At 42.7% G+C, this 25724-nt stretch overlaps 1 protein-coding gene across 1 annotated transcript in view; it reads right to left on the bottom strand.

Annotated features, from left to right (window-relative positions):
• The window catches only part of Tango6 (transport and golgi organization 6 homolog), a 167819-nt gene that overhangs the window by 97195 nt on the left and 44900 nt on the right, over positions 1 to 25724 (bottom strand). Inside the window, exons 12-14 of the mRNA XM_036188684.1 lie at positions 17045 to 17179; positions 12291 to 12749; positions 10060 to 10117 (exon numbers count right to left, since the gene is read on the bottom strand). Coding sequence (XP_036044577.1) covers positions 10060 to 10117; positions 12291 to 12749; positions 17045 to 17179 — 652 coding nt within the window. The remainder of the gene's footprint in view (positions 1 to 10059; positions 10118 to 12290; positions 12750 to 17044; positions 17180 to 25724) is intronic.

Genomic DNA, 25724 nt, shown 5'->3' with positions numbered 1-25724 from the left:
TACAAGATTAGGTCATCAAGACTCAGCTTTCGCAAATGTATTCATGCCAAAATTGTAGGAGTGGGGAGTGGCTTCCTGAAAAAGACGAGTTCAGCCCTCTTAATCTTCAGGCCTCTCTGTCTCTTCCCCAAACCCTCTGCCTCAGGATGATGCAGCACAAAGGTCCTGGCCAGATGTTGCCTTCAGACCTTGGGGTTCTCAGCTTCAGGAACTGTAAGAAACAAATCCCTGTCCTTTATAAATTGTCCTTTATAAGTAAATACCAGATTCAGGTATTCTGTTATACACTACAAAACAGACAATCACATATATCCCAGAAGTGATTTCTGAAGCCTTCTCTGATGCTCCTAAGCAATATCAATACCTGCTGTGCTGAAAGCCAAGGGCCACTGATGGAAAGGAGGGAAGAAGAGAGGCAGGGTGAGGTAGCAGGTTGTGTTTTAAGATTACTGAAAAGTAACAGCCCACATACTGCCAAACAGCAAAAGAAAACAAAAGTCAAGGAAGCATGAGATCAGCATACTGTTAAAGGACATAAAGAGCTGGTTTATGATGGAACCACTGCCCGAGGAGACTCAGGCCTACTTGGGAACTGAAGCAAGGTGGGTACTGTGACTCACTACCCTTTGTGTAGACTGTATGCTGGCAACAGCATGGTTTTCAGAACTAAAGAGACTTATTTTCAAATTCTGGTCCTGTCACTTAATATCTGTGTCACTTTGGACCAGGCAGTCAACATCTTGGAGCCTCAATTCCCTCATTCTTAACTTTCAGGGTTGCTATGATTGACACATAACAGGCACTCAGTAGGTGGTAACTTTACACAACCTACTGCCATTTCTCTGACATGACAATTATCCAGGGCAATCTTGGAAAGTGCAAGTAATTGTGGAGTAGCTATTATTCTTTTCCTTATAAATAAAAGTACCAAAGTGCTAGGTTCTCTGATATAAATCTGAATATTGATTTTTGACTGACAGAATAAACCATTGGTCAAACAGTCTAAAGATGAAGCTAGCATGAAACTTTGAAATTACCCCAACCACCAATGTGGGAAGGGGAAGAAGGAGTCATGTAGATCCTGTGAACTGCAATAGGGAAGAGGAAGAAGGCGTCATGTAGATCCTGTGAACTGCAATAGGGAAGAGGAAGAAGGCGTCATGTAGATCCTGTGAACTGCAATAGGATAAAGTGCTTTAAAAGAACGGGATCTCTGAAAAAGGGGCTGGTTTCGCCTCCACATTCTATTAGCTTTTGTGACTACCAGCAAGCCAAGTCTTTATTTAAAAAGCTGGTAGACACCGGGGGTGGTGGTGCACGCCTTTAATCCCAGCACTCAGGAGGCAGAGGTAGGCGGATCTCTGTGAGTTCGAGGCCAGCCTGGGCTACAGAATGAGTTCCAGGAAAAGAGAAACCCTGTCTCAAAAAACCAAAACCAAACAAACAAACAAACAAACACACACAGTTGGCAGAGAGCCAGGCATGGTGCTGTATGTCTTTAATTCCAGTACTTGGGAAGTGGAAGCAGGTAGATCTCTACAAGTTCAAGACCAGACTGTTCTACATAGTGAGTTCCATGCTAGCCAGAGCTAAATGTGAGACTCTGCCTTTAAAACAAAAACTAGCCGGGGCGGTGGTGGCGCATGCCTTTCTTTAATCCCAGCTCTCGGGAGGCAGAGCCAGGTGGATCTCTCTGAGTTCCAGGCCAGCCTGGGCTACCAAGTGAGTTCCAGGAAAAGGAGCAAAGCTACACAGAGAAACCCTGCCTCGAAAAATCAAAAAACAAAACAAAACAAAAACTAACAAGAAAAACAAAACAAACAAAAAAACAAAAAAGTTGATAGTATACTTGCCTAACTATGGGTTCAATCCCCAGCAACACATACACCAATCTAGCATGATGACGTATGTCTGGAATTGTAGTACTAGGGAGGATGAGGAAGGTGCATCAGAAGTCCCAGGTCATCCTTAACTATATAAAATCTAAGGTCAGCCCAGATGATATGAGACTCTGTCTCAAAAACAGTAAACATACATACATACATATATGCATGCATACAGACAGACAGACAGAATTATAGTGCTTTATCATATTTCAGGATGGCTGGTGGAATCCAGTGTTTCAATCCACATTATTAATAATGACTAACAAGTGGAAACAACTCAACTGTCCATCAGCTGATGCTGGAGAAAAAACTGGCTAGTCAGTAGATTAACTTTATTAATGATTAACTTTGTTCTTGAGAAAATATTGAGAATCATAACATCTGTCATCATTTTCTCCCCAAAGCTAACAACAGAGGGGCTGGAGAGATGGCTCAGCAGTGAAAAGCACTGGCTGATCTTGCAGAGGACCCAGATTCAGTTCCCAGCACCCACATGGTTGCTCCTAACCACCTATAACTATAGTTCCAGAGGGTCTAGTGCTCTTCTGGCCTCTGCAGGCACCAGATACACAAATGAAGGAAGCACCAATATACATGCAGATAAAACACCCATCCACATAAAATAAAAACTAACAAAAAATTTTAAAGCAAACAACAGGATCAAATTCTACTATTACTTGAAAAATTCTTTAGAAGAGGGACCTGTTGTACACTGGGAATAAAGAGCAAGCTCTCAGGCACTTGAGATGGTGGGTGCTCACTACCACACTTGACAAACTGATTCATCTGGGCACCCATATACTGGATGGAAAGAGAGAACAGGTTCTCACAAATTGTACACACATACATACGTGCACATGCAGGCATATATGCTCTCTCTCTGTGTCTCTGTCTCTCTTGCTCTCTTGAGCAGAAAGTAAACAAATAAACATTTTTTTTAAAGGACTAAGATCTAAATGACCTTCTATGTGATCTTGGAGAAGGGGTTTAGGTTAACCTAAGTGCCAGAGTCATCTACAAAGTGGGACTATTTCATATCATACTTAAAAATTAACTCAAAATGAACCATGTATCTAAATGTAAGAAGAGCTAAATCAGTGAGAATTTTGGAAGCAAACAGAAGTAAACCTCCAGTGTCTTTTGTTGTCTGAGACAGTCTCACTGGGTATCTGCAGCTGACCTGAATTCACTATGTAGAGTAGGGTAGTCTTGAACTCATAAAGATCCACCTGTCTCAAGTGCTGAGATTAAAAGTGTGCATCAGCACACCTGGTACTTCCATTACCTTGATTTGAACGATAACTTATTAGAAATGACTCCAGGAGTATTAGCAATGGAAGAGAAAGTTAATAAATAAATTGCAACAGGGCTAAACCTCTGTGTTTCAAATAGCACCATATATAAGAGATTAAGATATTTTATATACTGGCAGAAAGTATCTGCAAATCATATGTTTGATAAGGAAACTGTTTCCAGAATACGCAAGGAAATATTACAGCCCAATAATAAATAAAACAGTCCAAAATAGAAATGGCAAAGAATCTAAATTGATGTTTTTCTAAAGAACATTTTAAAACAGATGAAAATTGATAAAAAAAAAAAAAAAAGGTGTTAAACATCATCAGTGAAATACAAACCTAAATCATAATTCACTTCATACTCATTAGGGTGGCTGAAAGAAATAGGCCAGAAAATTAACAAGTATTGGCTAGCATAGTGGAATTTTTGTTTATTGATGGTAGGAATATAAAATGATGCAGCCATTTTTTTAAAAAAATTCTTATTGACTTAGCTCTCATATTTAGATATATGGTCCATTTTGACTAATTTTTAGATAAGCATGGAGTTTTTAAAAATTTTTTATTTTATAATTAACTTAATTTCACATATCAGCCACAGATTTCCCCGTCCTCCCTCCTCCCCAAGCATGGAGTTTCTTTATGACCTAACAGTTCTCCCAGCCATATAGCCAGGGCAAATGAAAACATGTGCACACAAACTTTGTAAACTAGTATTCATAGTGGCCAAGAAGTAGAAACAAGGTTATTAAGATAACTCAGCAGGCACCTGTGGCCAAGCCTGAGGACCCGAGTTTAGTTCCTGGGCTCCACATGGTAGAAGGAGAGAATCAACCTCTACAGGTTGTCTTCAGACCTCCACATGTGCACCATCTCACACACACACACCACACACACACACACACACACACACACACACACACACACACACATACACACACATGAATCAAAAATTTAAGACTAGAAACAATCCAGCTGCTCATCAACTGATGATAGAAAAAGTAAAATGGAGCTATTCATAATGAAATGTTAATTAATAAAAAGGAATGAAGGCACTGACCTATAGTAAGGAAGAACCCTAAAAAGCATTCTATAGGGAAAGGAACTAGAAAGCAAAGATGGTGGTCTGACTCCACCGTCATACGATTCCATTCCATTCATGTGAATGTCTAGAGCAGGCAAATCAGAGACAGAGTAGCTCAGGGGCCACGGGTTTAGTGTTGCCTGGCATACGCAAAGCTAAGGATTTGGTCCCTAGCATCACAAAAAAGAAAGAAAGAAAATGCCCATCAGTGGTTGCCAGGGGCTAGGGCAGTGACTAATATGGGTATAGGAAAATAAAAATATTCTAAAATCAGACAGCCATGATGGGTGTCTGTCTTAGTCAGTGTTCTATTGTACCACGACCATGGCGACTCTTATAAAGGAAAGCATTTAATTAGGACTTGTTTACAGTTTCAGAGGCTTAAGTCCATTGCCAACATGGCAGGAATATGGTGGCAGGCAGACAGACATGGTGTTGGAGAAGTAGCTGAGAGTTCTCCAGTTCTGGATCTACAGACAGTAGGAAGAGAGCAAGCCACTGGTCCTGGCTTGGGCTCCTGAAACCTCAAAGACTACCCCCAGTAACAATTCCTCCAACAAGGCCACACCTCCTAATCCTTCTAAGCAGTTCCACTCCTTGATGACTATGTATTCAAATATATGAGCCTATGGGCCCATTCTTATTCAAACCACACACTGTCCAAATCTTTCGTTGGGGTATATGTGAATGCATATGTATATTCATGTGTGTGTGTGTGTGTGTGTGTGTGTGCGCGCGCGCGCGCACACGCGCGCATCAGGTGCACACATATATGTGTGAATGCATGGGAAGGTAGAAGTCAATAATAGTGTCTTCCTCACTCTCTCCCCATCTTAGGTTTTGAGAAAATGTCTCTCAGTGAACATGGAAATCTCCAATTCAGCTATGCTGGCTGGCCAGTGACTCCAGTGATCCACCTGTCTCCATCTCCTCAGTGCTGGGATTACGGACATTTGTTTCTGCCTTCAGCTTTTCATGTAGATCCTTGGAAATGGAATTTGGGTCCTCAGTCTTTCGAATTAAGCACTTCACCAACTGAGACATCTCCCCAGAACTCCTTTTTTTGTTGGGGGAAGAGGGCTCAGAAAGAATCTCACATAGTTCAGGCTGGTATTAAACTCACTATGTAGCCAAGGGTGACTTTGAACCTTAGATCCTCCTGTCTCACACTTCCAAATGTTGGAGTTACATCTCTATATACTAAGAAACACTGAATTGGATTTTAAAATTTGGGGTATTTTAGGAAAATAAATTATATCTCAAATAAGTTCTAAAGGGTGAGGATAATGTCTACTTCCCTGCCAACCTCATGCCTTTACTAAGCACATACAGGAGAGACACTCAAAAAATGCTTGTCAGATAGGTTCTACAGAAGCCAGGTCAGAACAAAAAGAAATCTTCCTGTTTCAAGCACATAAATGGAGAAGGCAAACTTCACAGGACTACATTCCATATTTCCACACCAGATCTAATAAGATGATCCTTCATGGGAGAGAGAATTATTTTCAGCTAATGGTTTCCTAACTTCCTTTACTTGAGGCAGAAATCCGAGAACAAGACAGAGGTTGGTGCCTGACAAGTTAAGGCTCGTAGTTCTGCTTAGGTGGAAACTGTAAAATTCCTGTCATCTTGTATACACACTCACCTCCCCTCTGTGCCTTTTGCCTTTGCTCCCTTTGGTTCTTTTGAAAGAAATGGAAACGAAAGAGGGTGGAAAAGGCTGTGATTTGTCTGGGCATGTCAAAATGTCTATCCCTTCCTTTACACAATAGCATACTTTCACCCCCATGCCTTGGCTCAGGGCATAGGTTTCTCTTTCTTTCTCTCTTCTTCCTTCCTCCCTCCCTCCTTCCTGTTTGTTATAACTGTTTTATCCAAAGACATTTTGGGCCTAAGAGTGTAGCTCAGCAGTAGTGTGCCTCTGTAGCATGAAAGAGGCCCCGGGTTCAATCCCAACGCTCTTCCCCCAAACAACACTAGCACAGCCAATGGTTCTTTTGACACGCAGAGGGGTCACTGGGACCCCTGAAATGCAGACTGTTCTTTCTTCAAGGATATGGCTTTGAAGACATCTGAGCAGATCCATAGCTGGATAAATTGTTGGGCTATAAGAGCTTACTGAAGAATACCACTCATGTGTCTATCACGTTCATGACTGGACAACAAAATGGCGTGCCCTTGAGTTCTCAGTACAGGCTGAGGAGATGGCTCAGTAGGTAAGATACTTGCTATGCAAGCATGAGGACCAGAGTTTGGATCCCCAAAACCCACATAAAAGCTGGGTGGATATGGTAGCTACCTGTAATCCTAAAAGTTAGGTGACAGAGGCGGGAAATCCCTGGAGTGAGCTGACCAGTTAGAATAGTCAAATCAGGGGACTCCAGGTTCAGTTAGAGACCCTGCTTCAGTAAATAAAGTAGGAGAAACCAACCAAGGTAACCAATGTTACCTTCCGGCTTCCATATACATGTGTAAACACGTGCACCCCCCACATGCAAAACACACACACACACACACACACACACACACACACACACACACACACACACACACTAAAAACAACCCCTAAACCCTCAACACATTAAGGGATAATCAAAGACATATCTTAACTACTATTTGGAGAGAGATAGGACTTCGCATACATTTCCTTATTAAAAAAAAAAATTGGCCAGGTAGTAGTGGCATACCCCTTTAATCTCAGCACTTGGGGTGCAGAGGCAGGCCAATCTCTGTGAGTTTGAGACCAGCGTGGTCTGCAAAGCGAGTTCCAGGACAGCCAGAACTATTACACAGAGAAACCCTGTCTTGAAAAACAAACAAACAAAAAACAATTTTTTTTTTGTAACAGGATATTACTCAGTAGCCCCGGCTGGCCTCAAATTCACTATGTAAACCAGGCTGGCCTCAAATTCACTCTGTAGACCAGGCTGGCCTCAAACTCACTATGTAGACCAAGCTGGCCTCAAACTCATTATGTAGACCATGCTGGCCCAAACTCACTATGTAGACCAGGCTGGCCCAAACTCACTATGTAGACCAGGCTGTCCTCACACTCACTATGAAGACCAGGCTGACCTCAAAATCACAAAGATTCACCTGCCTCTGCCTCCTAGCGCTAGAATCAAAGGTATGTGCCACCACCCTCAGCGTGAAAGTCAGTAACTTTATACACAGTTTTCTATCTGAAGCAGCTGCTGGGATAGCTCATACACCAGCACTTTCCCAGCATGAATAGCAGCAGATAAGCAGATGTCTTTTCACAAAAGTCAAGCTTAACTATGCAGGGATTTATTTCTTAGACTACTACATGAATAGCTAACACATGTAGTAGGAATTCTTCAAGAAGATAAGACTATCTACTGGAGGAATGAGTGTACTCAGCTCCTCTCTGCTCTCTGTCTGGACTGCAGACAGAATTGGTGAAGATGTACCAAAAAAAAAAAAAAAAAAAAAAAAGCTAAATATCACTAAGTTGAGCAGAAAGTACCCATGCAGCCAGGTAGACAGTCTTAGAAAAAGAAGGACTGAATACAATCACAGACCCCAAAACTGAGTGCTCCCCAGAGCACTTCCCAGGATCCCCTCACAAAGGACCAGACAGCTTGATGGAGAGACTTCGGCGTGTGCAAGCGTCGGCCCAAGTGAGAAAATCATCTCCTGCTTTTCTTAATGAGAAAGTCACCTAAGGCCTCGGCTTTTAAGAGCATATCACAGACACCAGAAACACCAATTAGTTCAATTTGGTCCATCTTGGAGAGGTGAGAACAGAATTTCCACCTCCTCCTATCTACCCTGTTCTTCATCACCAAATTAGTTACTAACTGATTAGCACACCAATTAAAACCACTGAAAACAAACAACACCAACAGCTGCACTTTTTATAGAAGATCCCAGAGGCTAACGAGCTCCATGGTTAATCAGCCAAGCTTTTTCTGGCAGCAAGGTTGCCAGGTTAGAACGACACACCACCACTTCCTAACACTCAGATCTAAAAACAGGAAAGAAAGTCTGCGGAAAACATCTCCTTAGAAAAGCACAGGTGACTTGGTTTCTGAGACTTACATTCAGAGGTGTCCTGGTTCTCCATCACTGATTTCTCTGGTTTCCCTAAGCGTCACTTGAGGTCCTGGAGCCTCACGGGGCCTCCTGCACACTGCTTGAGCCCAGCCTGTCTGACCCCCCCCCAGTTGCAAGTCTTTCTCTGGAAACTCTCAACTCTCTTACTTGTCCTGTTACCTCTCGGGTGGTCATTCTGTCCCCCTTAATTCTCTTTTTACCTACTGCCTACTACCACGCCCTTCCCACCATGGTGGACTATACTCTCAAACTGTGAGCCAAGCAAACACCCCTTCCTTCCTTCCTTCCTTCCTTCCTTCCTTCCTTCCTTCCTTCCTTCCTTCCTTCCTTCCTTCCTTCCTTCCTTTGTGTGTGTGTGTAGCCCTAGCTGTCTTGGAACTCCCTCTGTAGACCAGGCTGTCCTCGAACTCACTGAGATCCACCTGCCTCTGGCTTCCGAGTGCTGGGACTAAAGGTGTGTGCCACCACCACCTGGCACACTTCCTTTCTTAAGGTGATTTGGTTATTAGGTATTTTGTTGTAACAAGGAGGAAAAATCACTAATGCACACACTAAGTTCCATTGTAACAGATAAGAGTTCAGGTATTGGCCAAGTCTGTTCAGCTGAGGAGCAGTGTACCTAGGCAGGCTACCTCCAGAGTCCCAGCTGTCCTGAAACTCGCTCTGTAGACCAGGCTGGCATGGAAATCACATAATCCACCTACCTCAGTTTCCTAAATGCTGGATTAAAGGTGTGTGCCACCATGTTTGGCTCCATGTTTGTTCTGGTTTTTAATATTTATTTTATTATTTATTTATGTGTATATGGGTATAGGTATTGCATGTATGCAATACCCATAGGAGCCAAAAGAGGGCACGAGATCTTCTGGAGCTAGAGTTACACACCACTGTGAGCTGGCTAACATGGATGCTGGGAACCAAACTCTAGTTCTCTGTAAGAGCGGTATGCACTCAGCTGCTGAGTCATCTCTCTACTCCATCTATGTATATATTTTTTTAATGAAGAAATATTAAATATCTGAAGCTGAAGTTGGGGTATGGTTTACTGGTGCTTACTTGTGAATGTGTGAGGACCTGGATTTACTCCCTAGCACTTGATTGTGATTGTATAAATGCGCGTGCGCTCTCTCTCTCTCTCTCGCTCGCTCTCTCTTTCTCTCTCTCTCTCTCCCCCCCCAAAACAAAACCAGAAAAACCCCACCAAAAATAACAAAACAGAAGCAATTAAAATGAAACCTAGAACATTTTAAAACACAAAACCTCATGGCTTTTGTGTGTGTGTGTGTGTGTGTGTGTGTGTGTGTGTGTGTGTACAAGCACCTGTGTGCCCCATGGAGATCAAAGGACACCTTGCAGGAATCAGTTCTCCCCTTCCACTGTGTGGATCCTCAGGCTTAGGGCCTGTGCCTTCACCTGCTGAGCCATCTCACCAGCCCCAGAAAAGGTTACACTGTAAGAGTTTATGTATAAACCATTCTTTATCTCTCTCACCCAAGGAAATGGGCTTTAATCTACAGAATGATAAAGTTAACATAAAACTTCATCACTATGAGACACTGAAACTCCATGAGAACCCTTTGGGAACTCTAGGAATGCTGCTTTTATCACTCAGAGCATCCCACTCAGGAAGCAGAAAGATGGACAAAATGACCAGCTGTGTCTTGTGGTGTACCCCTCAAGTAAACAGGATGCTGACTCTGGTCGGCAAACTTACCCTGAATTGCAGATAGATACACAAAAGTGTCCTCATGCTCCAGGTTCTCCAAGAAGACCTGGAAACACAGAACAGGGTTTAGATGGTTCTCAAAGAGCACAACAAGAAGAAAACCAACTCCCAGTGTTATCCTTTGACCCCCACAAACACACTGCAGCATATGTGTACCCACACTCACACATATACATCATACTCACACATAATGCTATCCATAAACCTTTTTAAGAACAGTCCTCAACACTTTTCTGTGCTAGCCCATGGTGGAAAACATTTTCAACAGAGGTGGCCAGATATATTCTGAAGCTTTCCCCTGAGCTAACACAGCACCTGGGGTTACAAGGGAGACAGAGATGTTATTATGACAGAGGCAATTTTATGTCTATTCCACTTTTGAAAAACCTTGCAAACTGTAGCTCTGTGACTGACAGTACTAACAAACTACTCTCACTCCTTCCCAAGTTAGGAGCTTCTCAGGCTGTCAAATGCAGTACGGTCTACCTAGACAACACTAGGACGGCATGTTAAATTTGGGCCCTAACATGGGAGCAAGGGAAAGACAGTAGCATGTGCTCATGTTCCTCTGCTTGCTGTCTAGGGAAGGTAGGAGTGCCTACTCATATACCACTCAGTGTCCTTTGCTCGACAGAGTCTTGATTTCAACTTCGTGCTATTGGTGTCTACACTACTGAGGGAGAGCTGAAGATGAGTCTAGATGACACTGGGGTTGCATATGGAGTGAAGGACACAACACAGAGTAACAGCCATGAGAATAAAAAATAAGAAATATTTTAAAGACTTCACAGAAAAAGAATTGACAGGTGTCCAGGATATTCAATTTCATTTCATTTTATTGTCAACTTGATACAAGCTGGGGTTATCTGGGAAGAGGGACTCTCAACTGAGAAAGTATTTATCATCAGTTTGGCCTGTAGGCAAAGTTCGAGGGCATTTTCTTGGTTGATAACTGATGTGAGAGGGCCCAGGCCATTGTAGGTGATGTCACTCCTGAGCAGGTGGTTCTAGGTGCTATAAGAAAGCTAGCTGAGCCGGGCGGTGGTGGCGCATGCCTTTAACCCCAGCACTTGGGAGGCAGAGCCAGGCGGATCTCTGTGAGTTCAAGGCCAGCCTGGTCTCCAAAGCGAGTTCCAGGAAAGGCGCAAAGCTACACAGAGAAACCCTGTCTTGAAAAAACAAAACAAACAAACAAACAAACAAACAAAAAGAATATTTGTGAGTTTCAAAATTCCCTGACAGAAAATCCTTAGAGTATGTCTTCATTTCATCTGTAAGATGAGGCTAACACAACACTGCAGTTACAAGGATAAGACAGGGTCAGTAGGGTACATGGCTTGGTTCAACAAAGAGCAGGTATTACTGTACAATACTTCCAGTATCATACTAACTAAAATAGATCCATCAGAATTTTCCATCAGAATTATAATTTACAGTCAAAGGGCTAGACAAATAGCTAGATCACCATCATCACCACCAAGGCTTACAAAGGTTGAGTGTGCTGTCCAGGAAGTTGAGAATGGATCTCAGACAGAAGTTTCCAGGCCCCTTGTTCTTACTGTGGCCTTCACTCAAGTCCCAAAGACTTCCAGAAAAGGGAAAGATCCTAAGCAGTCTGCACTCGTCAGTCAAGAACCTCAAGGACAGCTTTTTTGTTGTGGTGGAGGCGAAAGAGTGGAGGAGACCCGACAGATCCAATGCTGCTCTAAGAGGAACCCCCTCAAGGTGAGGCTTCCCTGGGAAGGGTACCTTCCCATCTCTGTGAATTGGCTCATGCCAGCCCACTGCCTGTCTGTTACATACTCACACTTGGCCAGTGAGTTAAAGTCATATGAAAATCAACCTTTTTTTCTCTGACTCCCCACCACATTGCTCATATATAAAAATCCTAGCACTCAATTCATGTTCAATTGAACAGCCAGCCCTATGTGGTCTTCTACACCCTTCCTACCTCAATCTGACTTCTCAACAATTTAAGTTCCTGGAGGATAATCTAGGACAGTGCTTGACACACAGTCAATGTTTAAAAGACACGTGAGTTAGGCTGGTCATGGTGGCTCATGCCTTAAATCCCAGCACTCAGGAGGCAGAGACAGGTGGATCTCTGTGAGTTCCAGGCCAACCAGGGCTCCACAGTGAGATCCTGTCTCGAAACAACAAAAAACAAAAACCCCAAACTGAATGTCTGTCCATGTGTCTGGGCAGTGTGTTCTACTCACTTGGAGAAGCTTCTTTTGTTCCTCGAGGGCTCTTGCTTCTCTCTGTTCTACCCAGCGGGAAAGAGTGCGTAGAGCAGCAGCCCGGGTTGGAATCTGGGGATCACAGGCTGATAAGAGAACCTCCTGCAACTGTTCTGTGGTTACTCTTCTAGGTGGCTCACTGGACTCCTGGCCTGTTCTTGGGGGGTCCTGCTCTTGTTCAGGGCGGTTCTGAGCTGCTTCTGTGTGTGTGTCATGACTGGTGTGTTGCTGTTCTTCTATTTTCCATTTCGGGTCTTTTTTGTCCAGGGTCCTTTGGGCAGCTGTGCTTACAGCCTCAGTGGAAAAGGCTCCATGAGTAGAGATGGTAATCTGGAGGTCAACAGCCAGTTCTTGGATGACAGGGTCAGGGTATGTATTAGAGACCTTCTCCAACAGAGGCAGCAGCTGCTTCAGAACTGCAAAATCACTGGACTTCAACTATAAAAGGAAAATTGAAAAACAGTAAGTCAAAATTAATGTGGAAATGTTAATAAGTGAATAAAGGGACAACAATCACTCCATGTTCACGGTGCAATCAGCACACCACCTAGGACAAACACTTAAGAACTATTTGCTAAATAATTACAGCTAACATTTATTAAATACTGGCCACATACAGGCACTTTTGTAAGTTAATGAGCACACACATCTGTATCCCTGAGATAAAGTGCAGATTAGTTCCTACATTTGATGCCCAGCACCATAAACCAGAATGCAGTTAAGTGTAAAGTGAAGAAGCTACAACCTCATGTCTGTCATCACAATGGGGAGCCTGAAGCAGGAGGATTACCCTAAGTTCAAGGCCAACTAGGGCTAGCTAATGAGCTGTAGAACACCCTGGGATTCTGTATCAAAAGAAAAATATAATAAACAAAAGGTCATATTTTGGATTATAAAAATTAAATTTTTGACTAAAATCATTCTTTAATACTGCTTCCTGGGACTGGAGAGGTGGCTCAGAGTTAAGTGTACCTGCTGTACAATCAAGAGGACCAGAGTTCGAATCCCAGTACCCACACGAGAAGCTACACTTTCCATGCACACCTGTAATCCCAGCTCCAAGTAGGGTGGAGACAGAATTATTGGGGCTCCCTGGCTTCTAGCCTAGCAGAGAGATCCTGCCTCAAAGCAGTAAGTAAAAAGTGATACAGAAGGACACTCATACCCTGTTCTGGCCTCTGCACACACACACAGGTGCATACATGTGCAATCCTTAGAGAAACTTTTTTTCACTGAGGAGTTAAAGCAATGGCCTTTGGCAAAGAAAGCAAGGTAGAAAGAAAGAATGAATGGAAGAAACAAGGGAAAGGAATGAGACAAGAAGATGTAAATAGCATGGAACAAGGGAAGCTAGACGACTGTCCCTTTAGAGAGAAGATACGCCTTTGGTCTCTCAGTAATAAACCTCACTATGAAATCTGGGCTTAAAGGTTAGGAGTCCAGCCTTTAACACACATCCCATTGCTGCCCTGTCATGATATAGCTTCAGTTTATCCTAAGGCCAGAATGGTCTGCTCAGCTTCACTAACCAGGGCAATAGTAGGCCCTAGAGCTCTGCAACACCAAGCAGAAACTGTTTCCTGAGGGGACAGGAAAGACTCCCAATGTAATACTTTTACTGATGACCAAACCTGGAATTTAGAAAATGAGTATGGAATTACAGTCGTCTTGTTAGCAATCTTAAACCTGCACTTTCTCCAAATTAACTCCTCTTCCCAAGCACGATGTTTTAATAGTCACCTTAATTACATGAACTAGAAAGGAATGAAGAAAGGCCCCGATGCTGTTAGATTCTGTTTCATTAGCCAGGACAATGACTCCTATCAGGAACTATGTAGAGCATGGCGTTCTAGGCCCTAGAGCAAAGACTTAGTTAGAGTGACAGTCATCACCTACCGGCACAGTTTCCAAGTGTGACTTTATTGTAAATACAAGACAAACCTAGCATTACTATAGCTCCGTGGTTAAGAGCACCTGCTGCTCTTCCAGAGAACCTGATTCAATTCCCAGCACCCATATGGAGGCTTGGAACTATCTAAACTCCAGTCCCAAGAAAGCCTACAACCCTCTCCTGAGCTCCTGGGGTACCGGGCACACATGTGGTACACATACACATATGGAGATAAAGCATTCATATACATAAAATAAAATAAATCTAAAATAAAATGTAAAAAAGAAGCCCTTGCTGGGCGTGGTGGGACATGCCTTTAATCCCAGCACTCAGGAGAAAAAGGCAGGCAGATTTCTGAGTCAGTGGTCTACTGAGCAAGTTCCAGGACAGCCAGGGCTACACAGAGAAACCTGTTTCAAAAAACCAGAAAAAGCTAGGCAATGGTGGTGCATGCCTGTAATCCCAGCACTCAGGAGGCAGAGGCAGGTAGATCTCTGTGAATTCGAGGCCAGCCTGGTCTACAAAGCGAGTTCCAGGACAGCCTCCAAAGCTACAGAGAAACCAAAACCAAAAAAAAAAAAAAAAAAAAAAAGGAAAAGAAAAAAAACTTGTAAATGCATGAATCAAGCAGGAAACAAACAAACAAAAATTAACAAATCTCGGGCAGAAGTAAAGAGGGTGATGTGCTTTTGTTCCCTTCAACTGCACAGTCAAGGGAGCCCAGGACACAGTGATGAGTCAGAGTGGCCCACAGGAGGGCAGTGACGGGCAAGGGCTGTGCAGGTACAGCACGTCAGGCCTGCCAGTGAATATAGCCAGCCTCCAACAACAGGCTTCTGGAGGCGAGATGGGAGAGTTCTGTGATTTATTATACTGTCTGCTGAAGTAAGTACTAAATAAGAAGATACAACACAGACACATAATCCATGCTTTCAATTTATAGAAACTATCCAAATTAATATTCAATCAGAAAAACAAAAGTCAACTAAGCTAATTAAATCCAGTAACAATCCAACTTAAGCTCTTCCATCTGTGAACCCTTCCTTGTTACATCTAATATGGCTCTGAACCTTAGCCAAAAACTTATTTTCTCAAATGACATGTGAAATATAAAATTAAGAATACTAAAGAAATCCAGGGAGAAATGGGATTCACATTGACAACTAGCCCAGATAAAAATTTTTCTCCTTAAGAACAGGCAAGAGTGTCTCACCTTTTGACACTGAGATATAATGCGGTAGTCTGGGACACAGGCTGCTGGCTGAATATGCTTGTTAGAACATGGAGATATAACACGGGGAAGTGAAAGGCCCTGGGTTTGATCTCCAGAACCACAGTGGGAAAAATTAAAAGTCTAGAGAGAGGCAAATCCCAATATATCAGGAATCAAATCAGATTTGAATGCTCAAACTCAAAATGCATCTCCCAAGGGCTCCTTGCTCATGGGTGTTGAGTTTGATTCCGTAATACCTGCTCTGAGACTGCTGCTCTCCTGTGGTCTCCTAACTCTATGTGTCACCCAGTTAACCAGTCACACCCACAAGCATAATCTAGCTCTGCCTATCCTTTCCTTCGCCAGCGCTGTCTCCAGGGCTCTACAACTCAGCACACTGGCTTCCATCAGAGCTCAAGAAAACCAAGCTCTTCTCTGGTTCTGAGTCTTTGTCACAAGTTCCCTTAGCTGAGAGGGTTTCTTCCATCTGCTCTATACAGGCCACACGTAAACACCCATTTCTACTTCAAGTCTTAGTGAACTTACCTTGGCTCACTGAAGGCCTCTCAGCCTAGCTTAGATGTTATGTTCTCATGGTTCCCCGCAAACCTCCACCCTCTTCTTTTGAGGCATTCCACTCAATTCTAATCACATTTTAAAAATAGTCATTCTAGGTATGCCTCCCTCCCTGGACTGTGGTATGAGGTATAAGCCATGTCTGTCTTGTCCATTGTTATATTCCCAGATCTTTAGCTCAGTATCTATCCTGTAGCAAATATGCAATCAATAACAGTTGAATGAATACATTAAAAAATAAACAAGGGGGGCTGGAGGGATGGCTCAGTGGACTGCTCTTACAAAGGACCCGTGCTTGGTTCTCAGGACCCACATCAGACAGCTCACAGTTGTCTGCAAATCCATCTCCAGAGGATCTGACACCATCTTCTAGCCTCAGCAGACACCTGCACTCACATACACATAGACATACACATAACTTAAAAATAGAAATAGATCTTAAAAACCACAAGTTAATTATATAAAAAATCACATAAGCTAAACTGGCCATGGTGGCGCACACCTGTAATCCCAGTGTTGGGACGTAGGAAGGAATATCATCAATGTCATATTGAATTCAAGTCCAGCCTGGGCTACATGAGACTCTGCCTCCAACAAAAACAAAACAAAACTCTTAAAAGTGACTGGGAGCAGGCTTAAGTGTACTGCACTGTATGGGCTAAACGGCAGATCCTGAACTAAAGTGGAACTCTGCAAAACGGATGCCATCTGAGCAGCCAAGGGGTTGCTAAGGATTTCCCACCAACTCTTTGGAGAGTGAGAGCCAGAGAACTGAATGTCTGCCTCAGGCACAAAACACTATGCTCAAGGTTTCCAAAACAAGCTTGTTCTTTGTAGGGAAGAGCCCTGTCTTTTCCACAGTGACGTTCCGGCAGGTTGTGTGAAGTGGCGTGCTTGTCATCTGTGTTAGGGGTGATTCTCATTAATATACCAACTTGGCCATCCTGGTTCTCCTGACTATAATATCATTCTTTTTTTTCCACGAAGAGACGGAAGGAAGGCAGGTCTTCTTCCCTACTCAAAATTCAAGTTTCGCTCATATCTACAACTCACCTGAACAGCTCCTCCTAGCATGACAGCCACCAGGCCCATGGACATGCTCAGTGTCTGGGACTCCACGGTGCTCTCTGCCCCATGGGCCAGGCTTGCACATGCTCTCTGCAGTGTCGCTGCTACAAAGTCCACTACCTACCACAGAAGGAAATGAGCGTCAGTGAAGGGGTCAGAAACAAACGTAAAGCCATATGTCTTAGGTCTACATCACCTTCAGCATCACGAGAACATAATGGCTATTACTGCACAGCAAGAGTGGTGCTCGACGCGTTTCTGCTTTGTTTTACAATCGTCAGTTTATATAGGACGTTTTGAAAGCTACAGCTACAGTGACAAGTTGGAGAGGACAATGCATGAGGATATTGTGTTCTCTACTCCACCCAGAACCTTCAGGAGCTTAGCAATGCAGAAGAAGCTTCTAAGTATTTTACATGCATAGTATCAAGTCTTTTTTTTTTTTTTTTTTTGGAGACAGAGTCTTATATACTCATATAGCCCAGGTGGGCCTTGAACTTGCATGTCGTTAAGGATGGTCTTGGACTTCTGCTCTTCCTGCTTTCAATTCCCAAGGGTTGGGATGATAGGTATGTGTTACCATGCCCAATTTATGTGGTGTTAGGAAATCAAACTCAGGGCTTCCTGCGTGGTAAGGCAAGCACTCCAGTTGTCTTTTGAGATGGGGGTCTCATACAGCCCAAACTAGCCTCCAACTGAATACACAGCTGAGCGTGGCCATGAATGACTGATTCTCCTACTTCCTCTACCTCCTACGTGATGGGATTACAGGGTTTTGTTATTCTTGTCTTTCTTATTCTAATTCAGAACTGGCAAGCAATCCTAGGGTCTTGCTTAATTCATACTAGTCAAGGGCTCTACCACTGAGCTATAAACCCAGTCCCAAGAACCCATTTCTTATAAAGTAAAGAATTCTCCCTTGTCCCAGCCAGCCATTGCATTTGATATTTACCCAAAGGGGTTGAAACTTATGGTCACGGAAAAACCTACAGATGGTTGTTTATAGCTGCTCTAATCATGATTCTCAGAGCTTGGTGATGACCAAGATGTCCTTTATAAGGTAAGTGGATAAATAAACTGATTTGTCAAGACAATAGGAGATCATGGGCTGGAGAGATGGCTCAGAGGTTAAGAGCACCAGCTGCTCTTCCAGAGGTCCTGAGTTCAATCCGCAGCACCCACATGGTGGCTCACAACCATCTGTAATGAGATCTGGCGCCCTCTTCTGTATACATAATAAATAAATAAATCTTTTTAAAAAAGACAATAGGAGATCAGTCAGAACTATAAGTGACCTATTAAGCCATGAAAAGACATGGAGAAATATTAGTAAGAAGAAATACTACAAAGTGAAGAAGCCCACTGAAAGGACACAAGTGAGAAAAAGATGACTAGACAGAGTACGGAGGACAGGCACAATAGTGAATCTAGTCCTAGGATACCTGAATGGTAGACATGTTTAACCTATTAACTGCACAACATCCAGAGTGAACCCTGATGTAAGCTATAGACTCTGAGTGGTAATGATGTGTTGGTGCAGAGTCATCAATTACAACAAAGGAGCCCTGGAATGTAGCTCAGGGATAGAGACTGCCCATCTAGCAGGTAGAAGGGTTAAGTCCCCAGGAGACACATGCATGTACACACACACACACACACACACACACACACACACACACACACAAAGAGATAAAGAAGTCACAAAGGTATTGCTCCGTGGTAGTAACAGGGAGGCTAGGGACATGTGGGCATAGGAGATACATGAAAAAAACCTCTGTATATGCAAAATCTTGCTACCTTGTTGTGAACTTAAAAGTATTCTAAAAAACAAATTCTGGGGGCTGCAGAGATGGCTCAGTGGTTAAGAACACTTGCTGCTCTTCCAGAGAACCCAGGTTCAATTCCCAGCACCCTCATGGCAGCTAACAACTGTCTGTAACTCTAGTCCCAGGGGCTCAAATGCTGTCCTTCGAGCCTCTGTGGAGACTTTACACATGGTACACATATGTACATTCAGGCAAACAAACATATACATAAAAAATAAAATCTCATAAAATATATTTGTTGGGCAATGGTGGTGCACATCTTTAAACCAGCACTCAGGAGGCAGAGGCAAGTGGATCTCTGTGAGTTTGGGGCCAGCCTGCTCTACAGAGTGAGTTCCAGGACAGCCAGGGCTGTTACACAGAGAAACTGTCTTGAAAACCCAAAAAGTAAATAATAAACAAACAAACAAATAAGAAGAAAATTCTGGGCCAGGGAAATGACTAGGTGAGTAAAATCACTTGCCATGCAAGCCTGATGATTGTGTTCAGATACTTGGAACCCACTGTAAAAGCTGGAGATGGTAGCATGTGTCTGTAACCCCAGCACTCCTACATGGGAGGCAGAGACAGGAGGAATATCACAGAGTGAATGAGTTCCACCTGAAAGGCTTCTGGAACCTTACAGGTCAGCTTGCCTGGAGTATACAGCCCAGCAGCAAAAGCGAGAGAGATCTTGCCTCAAAATCAAGTTGGAAAGGGAGAGAAAAATCAATGCCCAAGGTCACCATCTGACCTACACAGGCACACAGGTATGCACACACAATACATATATATATATAGTGTGTATACACATTTGATATGTGTGTATGTATATGTATGTATATGTATTTGATCAAATACATACATAAATATAAATATTACTTTCTGACCATTTAAAATGTTACCCTGAAGGAGGTTTCCTCCTTGGAGATTTCTCTGTTCCACATCTGACAGTCTGAATTTTAGTAAGCAATGAATATGGAAGAAGATACCCAATTTTATTTATAAGCCAGTATCTCCAGTCAATCTATAAATGATTCAGAGTCATATTCTAAGTTTCAATGTTTCTATAGACTTAAGATAGTTCATACACAGATTTTATATAATAGTGTAGGCTATCAATAATCTTTAAATAGAATTACTTTGGTCAGCATCATTTGAACTGAGCCTGGTATAATCATCTTAAGTACAAACACCTTTGAACAAACAACAGCAGACACATATTCACGCACGTACTCATGCACACGTGTATATTCAGGATTAATGGCTCAAAGGGGAGATATCATTTTGTAAATGGGAAGGGTGAGATAGTCTGTAATAAGCCTCTAAACACTGTGCAAGGTTGCATGTTTAACTCTCTAGACAAATCACATGCTATGCTAGAATCCTCACTGCAAGCGTAAAGCTGGGAGAATGGCCTGTTAACACTTGTCTTCTGGGACAAGGCAGGAAACTGGAGAGGCTATTGAAATGTTCCATGCACAGAAACAATGCTGGCAATTTCCACCTCCCTCTCTAACCCTGGGATGTTACTGATTTATATACCATTTTGGGCCACCTAGTTGTGCCTCCCAAAAAGTTTTTAAAGTGTGCCCTGTTTTTATTTAGCTTCTATGTTAGCACAAGAATTATTTAATTGCTGGAGCTAGCTTTTCCTAAGCTCCTTTCTAACATATTTTTAATGTTAAAAACATTACATTTATTCTTATGTGATGCACACACACATACCACATGTGTGTGGAGGTCAGAACAATTTGTAGGAATCTGTTCTTTCCTTCTACCAAATGGGTTCCAGGGACTGAACTCAGGTTGTGAGATTTGGTGGCAAGCACCTTTATGTACTGAGCCATCTCACCCGACCCATTATGTACTGTTTTAAAAAGGCTGGCAGCCAGGCAAAGTGGTGCACACCTTTAATCCCAGCATTTGGGAGGCAGAGGCAGGGAGATCTCTGAGTTAAAGGCCAGCCTGGTCTATAGAGCAAGTTCCAGGACACCCAAGGGGTACACACAGAAACCCTGTCTTGAAAACAAACAAACAAACAAACAAACAAACAATAAAATAAAAAGGCTGGAAAACAAATATAATCCTATTCTTAGGAAAGAAGCTTTCTGTTTGTATGCATGTAAAAACAAAACAAACGACTAAGAACATGAAAATGAGAGAGACACAAGGTCACGGGGCACTGGGGGAGTTAGAAGAAGGGAGCAGTAGATGGATAAGATCAAAATACATTGCATAAAAAGAATAAAAAAATTATTAAAGAACCTGGGAACTGTTAACTATGAAGTAATGCCCAGGTATTCATGTATGTCATCAACAAAAAAACCTTTCTCCTAAACTTTCTTTTTTTTATGGTGAGGACATTGAGATAGGGTCTGATATAGCCCAGGGTGGCTTGAACTATGTAGCCAAGGATGAGCTTGAACTTCTGATCCTCCTCCTAAGTGCTAGGATTCCTTTAGTGTCCAACCAGACTGCCTTCCTGGAGCACCACTTTTGACAGCAGCTTACCCTGCTGTGATTGTGATGGGGCTGCCAACCCAGGAAGAGGTCCACAATGACTGAAGCCTCTTAGGACATAGGAGAGTTTTCAATTTACCACCACCCAAGTTAGAGTCCTTGAGTTCAGCATCTCACAGCAGCCTGCTGAAATGCACGACATCAATAGTCAGCCTCCAACCCCTTCCACTCTGTCAGCACTTCGTCAGCAACTTACACATCTCCATAGGATCACTAAGAGGATTAAATGAGCTAATACCTGTCATGTGTTCAGAATGGAGCCTGGTAAACAGCAAATACCTAATGTTATTATTAAAGAGTAAAGTAATTATAAGCAGTTGACTCAGTAGAACCACAGTCAGGTGGGGAGAGATGAGATAGAACACATCCATGAGAATAAGTCTCCTGCTTTTCAGACAGAGTCCCCTGACTTCAACATTTAGTAAGAGTAAACCTCTAGGCTGGTGAGATGGGACAGCAGGTAGAGAAGTACTTGTTGTACAAGCTAGTCAACTGAGTCTGATCACTGGAACCCAAGTTGAAAGAAAAGCCAAGTGTGGTGGCACACGCCTTTAATCCCAGCACTCGGGAGGCAGAGGCAGGCGGATCTCTGAGCTTGAGCCCAGTCTGGTCTACAGAGTGAGTTCCTGGACAGCCAGGGCTACACAGAGAAACTACTGTCTCAAAAAAAAAAAAAAAAGAAAGAAAGAAAGAAAGAAAGAAAGAAAGAAAGAAAGAAAGAAAGAAAGAAAGAAAGAAAGAAAGAAAGAAAAAGAAAGGAAGACAGAAAGGAAGACAGAAAGAAAGACAGAAAGGAAGAAGGAAGGAAGGAAGGATAGATGATAGATAGATAGATAGATAGATAGATAGATGAATGAGAGGAGAGAACCAACTCCACAAAGCTATCCTCTGACCTCCACAAGGTCTTCTACCTTATACATGTGTATCACATAACAAATAAAAAAATTAAATAAAAAAGCCTCTATTCTTTCATTGGGGGATATATGAAGTTGCAGAAAAGAATCAAAGGTTCCCCAGAATCTCAGATAGCCCTAACACCACGTTGTGCTCTGCATTCAGGCCCATCTTCAAATCATAGCTAGTGCTTCTGTTATTCCCAGGCTTCTGCAGAAGTGACTTGCACTGTTTCCCTCTTTTCTTTGCTCCTTTGGTTATTTGTCTGCTTCGAAGAGAGTCAGTCTCTCTCTCTCTCTCTCTCTCTCTCTCTCTCTCTCTCTCTCTCTCTCTCCATTCCTTCCTCCTTCCTTCTTTTCTTGAGACAGTGTCATTATGTAGCCCAGGCTGGCCTAGAACATGTGGCAATCTTCCTGCTTTGGTCTCTGTGCTGGGATTATGGGCACGCCCCACCACGCCAGGCTGCTTTTCTGTTTAAAAATATCTCAACAGCTCTGTTGAGATTCAATGTCTGCTTCTTAACTTCTCTCCATGCTGATATTCTCAGTTTCTCAGGTTGCTAACAACCTGTTTTTGTAACTTCCGATTTTTACGATTATCCTTTCTCTACTATCATCCCTACACGCACACACCTGCTCTGCTGATGTCTGTCTACGGTTTCCAGGGAGAGCAGGTTAATCAATACCCTGTCTTTATATTAGGCACTCTGTGTTCTGTTTCTGTAATAAGGCTGTGTTACTTAGGTCACACACACAAAATTAACATTAAAAAACCACCATGGAGAACGATTTCTACTCTGCTGATTATAGTGATCCAGCTCAGTAGTGTGCAAAGGATGAGGTTTCTGAAAGGGCAGACTAAGAAGCTTGCTCACTGCCCTGCACTGGCACTGGGCTCCTTGCTGGTCCTGATACACTGGGGGCATATACATATACAGATGTACATCCCAATAGCTCCCAGCTTCCCTGGCTATAGGTCTTCACTCAGAAGTAATCTCCTCACTGTGGCTCTCCATGGCCACATACTTATCAGCCCTTTTCCTCGTTCTATTTTTCTACAGAAATGCTCACCATCTGACACATGTCAGAATGAAATTATCACCATATGACGTACTTTGCTTTCTTTTTTTTTAATGTAATGATTTATTTATTTTTTTTATTTCATGTGCATTGGTGGTTTGTCTGCATGTACGTCTGTATGAGGGTGTCGGTTCCCCTGGAACTGGAGTTACAGACCATGTGGGTACTGGACTTGAACCCTGGTCCTCTGGAAGAGCAGCCTTTGCTCTCAACTGATGAACCATCTCTCCAGCTCCACTCTTTGCTTTCTTATTTATTATTTCCCCACATGTGAATGTCAGCTCCATGAGTGCAGATACATGTCTGTTTTGTTTAGCATTGTGTCCTTAGTACCTAGAAGAGTTAGATGGCACATAGCTCAATACATAATCATGGGCTGAAAGAACTTGAAAGTTGGTGGAGGACCCCAATAGTAGACAGACCCATTGCATGCCTCATTTCTCCACATACTATAACACAGATATTATGCCTAATACACTCTACTGATATTTACTCTCTCATTTGTAAGTACTTCCATATGCATTTATAATAGGTAAGGACATTTGGTTTTAATATTACTACAATGCTATTATTATATTCAACTCTTTTTAACAATTTATTTATTATGTATACAGCATGTATGACTGCAGGCCAGAAGGGGGCACCAGATCTCGTTATAGATGGTTGTGAGCCACCATGTGGTTGCTAGGAATTGAACTCAGGACCTCTGGAAGAGCAGTCAGTGCTCTTAACCTCTGAGCCATCTCTCCAGCCTCTATACTCAACTCTTTAGTAACTCCTAAAGCCTGGTCCACAACTATTACAAAAATTTTTCATATAATTCCTTTCTTTTTGGGACAGGATCTCACTTTATAGCCCTGGCTGGCCTGTAACTCTCTAAATTCTCTATGTATATCAGGATGGCCTCAAACTCAGAGATACACCTGCCCCTTCCTCCTAAGTGTATGCCACCATGCCTAGCCACAATTTGCCTATGATTTTTTAAATTTATGTGTGTATGCGTTTGTCTGCAGCCAGGCTAAGGGCAGAGAAGGACTTTAGGTATTTTCCTCTATTGCTTTCGATTTTATGAGATACAGCATCTCCGTTGGCAGACTAGCTGGCTAGCAAGAGCCAGAGATCTGCTTGTCTCTGCCACCTCTTCCAACCCCACCAGTGCCGGATTACAGATGCTGCCACCTCGTGCTCACATGGTAAGCACTCCACTCCCCCAGTTGTTTATTTAAACCCAGTACTGGTTCCTTCATGTGTTTATTTATTTTGGTTTTTTTGAGTCAGGGTCTCACTATGTAGATCTGGCTGTCTTGGAACTCACTATGTAGTCCAAGCAGGCTTTGAACTCACTGAGATCTGCCTACCTCTGCCTACCGAGTGTTGGAATTAGAGGCATGTTCTACCACACCTTTTTTTTTTTTTTTAAATAACATTTATTTGATGAGGAAACAGAACCACATGCACTGTAGATTTTCACATTCTGGATCTGGCAGATTGCTTCCTTGTGGCCTTGCTTTAACATAGTATGCTAGCGTCTGCATTTCCTTAATTAGATATAGGTTCAAGGTTCTGTGCTAAGGTCAGAATCTTTCCCAAGAGCTCATACTTCCTACTGCACTGCCTGTGGTGGCACACAACACCTGTTTGTCCATCAGTGGTGACATAAGACCCATCTGTCCATGCCAAAATATTTAGTACAGTCCCTAAGCACCCACCACTATCTGCATTAACCCTGAGATGTACATGAAAAATAAGATGCAAAGGAATTAAATCGTGAATAAAGATGCAATGAAGTATAATAAAATTCTAATGGCGATATCTATGTAGGAAGTGGGTACAAGGTATTCACTACAAAATTCTTTCAATAAATAAATATTTCCCATTAGTATTACAATTATTATGTTTTATACACATACATACACAAAATCCAGGTGTGGCAGTACACAAATGTAATCCCAGCAATGGGGAGGTAGAGGCAAAAGTGAGTTCTAGGCTGGCCTGGTCTATATAGCAAGTTACAGGTCAGCCAGGGATGCTTAATGAGACATTGCCTCAGAAACCAAAACCAATTGGTGGAGGCACACACCTTTAATCCCAGCACTCAGGAGGCAGAGGCAGGTGGATCTCTATGAGTTAGAGGCCAGCCTGGTCGACAGACCTGGTTCCAAGACAGCTAAGGCTATGCAGAGAAACTCTGTCTCAAAAAACCAAAATCAACAAACAAACAAAAGAACAACAACAACAACCAAAACCACCAAGGGCTAGAGAGATGTCTCAGTAGTGAAGAATACCTGCTGATCTTCCAGAAGACCCAAGTTTGGTTTCCAGCATTCAAGTCAGTTGACTTACAATTGCCTGTAACTCCAGATC

Source organism: Onychomys torridus, chromosome 5 (assembly GCF_903995425.1).
Source record: "Onychomys torridus chromosome 5, mOncTor1.1, whole genome shotgun sequence".
Taxonomy (NCBI): Eukaryota; Metazoa; Chordata; class Mammalia; order Rodentia; family Cricetidae; genus Onychomys; species Onychomys torridus.
The sequence above is the reverse complement of the archived record's forward strand: the minus strand, read 5'-3'. Positions and strand labels throughout refer to the sequence as shown.